The 5,906-nt window shown below is 38.1% G+C and overlaps 1 protein-coding gene across 3 annotated transcripts in view; it reads left to right on the forward strand.

The window, feature by feature from the left end:
- SYK (spleen associated tyrosine kinase) overlaps positions 1-2,212 on the forward strand; it is a 59,448-nt gene extending 57,236 nt beyond the window's left edge. For all 3 annotated transcript variants that reach the window (XM_035310648.1, XM_035310647.1, XM_035310649.1), the window contains one exon: positions 1,084-2,212. In XM_035310648.1, the coding sequence (XP_035166539.1) occupies positions 1,084-1,156 (73 nt within the window). In that variant the 3' untranslated portion in view covers positions 1,157-2,212. The remainder of the gene's footprint in view (positions 1-1,083) is intronic.
- The last annotated feature ends 3,694 nt before the right edge of the window (positions 2,213-5,906 follow it).

The following is a 5,906-nucleotide window of genomic DNA, read 5'->3' on the forward strand; positions in this document are numbered from 1 at the left end:
AGGGAGAGAGGGAAGGAGGGAGGGAGGGAGGCAGGAAGGGAGGAAGGAAGGAAGGAAGAGAAAGCCCACCTAATACTCATTTTTTTTTAGAAATTCAGTATATTGCAAAATTTCATTTAATATGTTTTGCAATTTTCATTTTAAACTATTTTGTGGAAGCTACCTTTAGCTGTAGGAAGGGTTCAAAAAAGCATCCAAAGTCCATTGTCACTTACTTTTCCAATTCACCATCTGGATAATACGTGGAGAATATTTTCAGCAAAGGTCTCTGGGTTCCATTTCAGGAGGTGTGGTACTTTACCTGTAGGTGCCTTGCTTCTTCAGTAGTTTTATTACACCTGGTACTCTAGAAAGAACATGGAGCATAAAATAATTTCTGTTTGTCTCAAATAATGCTGTAGCAGTTTTAGAGTAAATCTGTATCATTTTCATTGTGATTAGTAAGCATATTATCAAGGGTATTGATTTTTATTTGTACTGAAATATCCTTAATATCGGAAAGGAAAAGGAAAAAAAGGAAAAAAAAAAAAAAAAAAACAAACAAAAAACAATAATAAGAATGCTCAGGTCATGCAGTGTAACTATCTCAATATGTAATATATTATTGTCAGGTCTTGTCACTTTAATTATATTCTCCCAAATCAAGAAAGATGCAGATAAAGAGGAAATGAAAACAGTATGGCCATGTAGTGTATGCCTAGGCTTCTCTCAGTAGTGCTAAGCTGCTCTGTATGACTGTAGTACCCATTGTAAGGCAGATAATGCCCTGTAAATTTTCTTTTTTCTCTAGATTACTACCAAGGTAAACAAAGTAGAAAATTAAATAGAGCTGATTTACTATATATTTCTTGTAACACCTTCATCAACAGAAAGTAGCAGGCATGACGATTAATTCACTGACAGGATGCTCTGTATTGCCATTTGCCACTTGGTTATCATTTGGTAGCAACATTTTGGTAGCCTTAAAGTAGTGTGAGCAGCTTATAGGATCTGTCACTGAGATCAAGTCCAAGGTTTTGCAAGGCCAATGTACCTTTTCAGCTTTCTCCTTCCCATGCGGTGATATTTGTCATCTTTTCACAGTGTGGATGACCGACCAGGATTCATTGCGGTTGAGCTGAGATTACGTAACTACTATTATGACATTTCCCAGTAACAACATGAAGAACAGCAGCTGCCTTGCCTTCAGCAAACATCTTCTAAGAAGCAGTTCAGTTTCCAAAACCAAGTGACTTGGATTTTTGTACTTCCACTTTCACCATATAAAGCTCAGAGCTAAGCCCTGTGTGTAGGTTTGCCTTTTCTTTCTTGCTTGCAGAATAGCAAGCTCCAAAATAAAGTTGAAAACATTGGGAATACAAAGTGTTCAAATGTAAGTGCAGATGCTTAGACTTTTGCTGCCTTCCATTTCATTTTATTTACAGCTTTATAGGCTTTATATTTTTCTGTCATGTAAAAGTATTTAAAGTCTTTCAGCCCTCTTCCTGTATTGTATTTGAGTTCAGATGGGGATTTAAATTCTTGTAAATAATTTTCTTAGCTCTTAAATAAACCAAGTATTGTTCCAGCTTTCCCCCTACCCGAGGAAGAATAGCATAAACACTTTTCACAGTGAAGGAAATTCGCAGTGAAAGTGCCAGTCATTTTGACTGACAGTGTGTTTGATTTTACCCCCAAGCTGCTTTATAACCAAATTGTGTTCTCAGTAGTAATGCAAGCAGCAAGAAACTGGGAGATGAGAATTTCTAACACGTGGAAAGAGGAATCATCAGCTCTTAACCTTTAAGTGTTACCAACTCCTCTCTTTCCTCACCTCATGTAGAAGCCAGCTGTCCATCAGGGTGTTTTTTTTTTTTCCTGGTGGAACCTGGGAACTCAGGGACTTGCTCTCACCTTGGGACAAAGTGTATCAGCACCTTAGACAATGACTCTGGGTTTTAGCCTGAAGTCCATAAGTGTGGCTCCTGAAAAGGCAACTGTACATTGAAAGGTGAAGGAGCAGAAACTTTTTCCTTTGTGTGGTCTGAGCCTTCTCTAGAGATATCTTTTCCATGTACCTCTTTGGATATACCAAAGCTTCTTGTATTTTGTTGAGTGGCAACCATTTCTTTTTTCAAACCTTTCTTGAAAAGCATTTGTGAGAATTCACCACAGCTCATAACCTCTGAAGCTAAGTTTCACTCACAGATCAAATATTTTAAAATAGGCTTAAGGATATCCAGTGTACTTTCATCCTCTCCTAAATGTTATTATTTATCCTTTTATTATTGCTATTGAGCATCTCAGGAAAAGGTTTTTTTCTTACCTTTTTTTTTTTTTTTTTTTTTTTTTTTTTTGTAATGGCCCAAGCAGGGTTTCCAGTACTGTGTAAGTATAGCAATGATAACTGCAAATTATGTAACCAATCTCTATTCCCATTTTTTACCATGTGTTTTTGGTCCAATCTCATTTTAAATATTCTAGAAATCAAAATTTCTGCATGTGTTTTCCCCACAAGCAGGCACATTACAGGCACTTATGTGTAGCTCAGGATTCTACTAGAGATTTTAGAGATTTTAGAAGAATATGAAAAATAAGATTTAGAGTTAGATATACTTGTTGCATACAGCTGTTTAGAGCATATGTTTTTAATTGCTTGAACAGGATATTCTTAGAGATGCAGTAATTTTTTTTTCTCTAGGAAAGAAATTGTGTGGGTAATTACAATGAGAAAGTGTGAAAAAATGCATAAAATATGACTATAAAAATGTGGGATTTACTGTAAAACTATTTGTTTCTTTATACTCATTTTATGGTGTATTTAAAAAAAAAAAAAAAAAAAAAAAAAGCCTAGTGATTTTGGTAGTTTAGTTTTGGGGAATCCTGTGCCAGACACTTCAGAAAGCACATGCTACTAAAAGATACTGAGTGCAATAGGCCATGTTTCAAATGTGAGTCAAACATGACTTATACTCCAGATATTTTTTTTATTATTACTTTTAGAAAACAATTTTTCTACCTGAACAGCTTGCGTAGATGTTGCCCGTAGTTATATATAGTTGTTAGTTAGCATTATCCCTATTGCAGAGAAACTGTCAGTTTTACATGTGCAATTAGTACATTCATGGGGATATCAGTCATAAATCAGTTGCACAAATCAAAACAATTGCACAGCCACTGAGTGACAGCACTCTATTTCCCTGCAATATATATGTATATATGTTTTTTTAAAAATGTTATCTAGTATTAGAAAACTGGAGGAATAGTTCTTCCCTTCTCTTCTGAGTGAATGTCTCTTTTGGTGTTGCTTGATTGTTTTTAGTTTCACTGTTCTGTAACAAAAGTTTACAATGAGGATATGAAGTATTTTGAAATAACTGGATTAGGTTTTTAAACTGAGATTAAAGACATTGTTTTAGAAAATCTGCTGTTTTAACAAGAATCCTTCAAATTTAAAATGCTTTCTGAAAAATGCTGATGATGTGCAGAGCTTGTGTATTTACTGAATTGCTGTGGTTGTTGTAGAAGACTGAGATGCCCTTATTGACACTGAATGGTACCTAACAGGACAGATAAACCCACTAAGGCCTGAGGCTGCTTTTGGAACTATTCAGGACTAGCAGGAAAATCCCTCAAAATATGTATGTTGTTATTATACCTAAGCCTTTCCAAGACACTGCATTTCCATGACACTGTGCTGCATCTGGGAAGTTAGAGGTGCTGGGAGCCAGTGCATCACATAAGCTATCCAAGGATTTCTGCACTATGGGTATCAGCTGTGCAGGGTTTAGTCACATTAATCCACATGGAGCCTCCCTCAAATATGCAGGCCAGTCTTTTATATATTCTGAAATAAAAGAGAGATCTTAACTCTCTCATTTAGCTTATGCTGCAAGGACAGGTCTCCAGGAAAGCAAAGGCTGGATGTGACTGAATTTGAGACTGAATAATAAATAATAAAGGCTAAAAGATAGACAACTCCTCAAGCAGGTACTTCCAAATTCCCATTTGTAGGAACATGCTATAAACAGCCACTGGTATGAAGAGGCCTTTGTCTTTTTTGTGTATGGATTTGATTATTATTATTGTCATTGTTATTGTTATTAATTTTAGATTGATTCATATCAGAAATATCATTTGGCAGTGTAGCCCCACAAGTAATTGTCAGAGCAGAGCTAAGGGGTAGCAAACTGCAGCATGGAGGCAGGGGAGCTCGTGTGAGGAACTCAGGGAAGAAGAAGCAGGTGAGAACATGTAAAGCCAGCTTTTCCTTAAAGGAAAATACAGCGTGTTTACAGTTTTGTAATTTAAGACTCAAATCTACAAATGCATGTTTATTTTTGAGAATGGGAGTCCATTCACCTTTTCCCATACAGACCAGCCCAAACTGCACCATAATAATAATAATAATAATAATAATAATAATAATAATAATAATAATAATAATAAAATCCTGCACCAATCCTGCACCAATTTTCACCTAATTCAAACACTGTGAAAAGCAGGGAATTTTAAGCAGAGAATGGAGAGTATCCATGCATTTTATTTCTGGAATGACTGCAGTCAGAAGTGCAGGTTTGATAAGGTGAGCATCTGAGAAGCGCCTGGAGAGCCTTGTTTTGTGGTTAAGCAGCTTTATGACATGACCCTGCCAGAAGGTGGCAATACTTGAACGCTTTTAGTTCTGATGCACTAGTTTGAGCATTTCTGGCAATCTCCGTCCCGTCCTGGTTCTTGCTGTGTTTGTGCAGCACAGAGGAACTCGTTAATCTGTTCACTGCTTGCTGTGGAATGTACTCACTTGCTCTGAGTGTACTGCACGTGAGTACAGTTCGTGAATGATTTATATCATAAATGGTTAGCTGTGGCTTATTAGCAAAGTCTTCTGAAACTCTGTGTGACCTTTTGTCTCTGATACCAAAAGTGGGAAATTCCAGGTAGCACGATACAGAATATATCCCTCATCTGCACAGAGCAGAGTGAGGGTGGCATCTGGCTGAGAGACAAGGAATGAAATGCAGGCAGCGTGGGTGGGTGCATCTAGGTCTGCACAAGGATGTTGCACTTTTGAGAGAGAGAGAGAGAGAAGAAAAAGGCTGTGGCTGTGCTGAATACAGGGCACATAGTCAGCAATTATAACTCTAGCTTTAAGTGTAGTGAGCACAAACACCCTTTAAATCATGCAGAGTGTATATATATATATATATATATATATTAAAGTACCGTCTGGTTCCTTACAATCACAGTGAAGAAAACCAACACCAGAGGTAAAATGATCCAGACTTTGAGGGAAAAGAGCCCCTTCATACTCAGTATTACCCATTTCCCAGTGCCGTCCCAGCACTGCACAGCATGGTGTGGTGCAAGGCTACAGCATGACTGTGTTTGGTCCCCAGCTCTCCCTGCCGGGGCAGACTGTGGGTCCAGTGGTGCCAAGGGTGTTTGTCAGGCTGATGGGCAAGGCTCAACAGCCAAATGCCTCCTGCTGCAGCTGCAGGCAGATGGGGGCTGAGACTCAAACACCCTTACTGGGGCACCCAGACAACCTGTGAAGCTGTCCCAGGGGTTGCAGCTGGCCTTGGAGCTGGAAAAGGAGGGAAGGAATAAAGGCGGGGCATGAGTAATGGTCACAAAGGAAGAGTGTGTAGGGAAAAAAAAAAATTACCCAGTAGATTAGTTAATATTGCTGGAAAAAGATGCAAGCCTATGGCATGTGCATCTTCCTTCGACTTTATAATTCACCATGAAATCCAGTGAAATAACAGAGCAACTTACTGCAAACCAAACTGAAAGCAGGAGTTGTCCAAGTATCTAGAGCTCTCAGAAGTCAAACTAGTACTGTGCACTGATCTCCAAATGTTGCCTTGTCTTGATTTCCTTTCCTTTCCTTTCCTTTCCTTTCCTTTCCTTTCCTTTCCTTTCCTTTC

Source organism: Oxyura jamaicensis, chromosome Z (genome assembly GCF_011077185.1).
Source record: "Oxyura jamaicensis isolate SHBP4307 breed ruddy duck chromosome Z, BPBGC_Ojam_1.0, whole genome shotgun sequence".
NCBI classification, from domain to species: Eukaryota; Metazoa; Chordata; class Aves; order Anseriformes; family Anatidae; genus Oxyura; species Oxyura jamaicensis.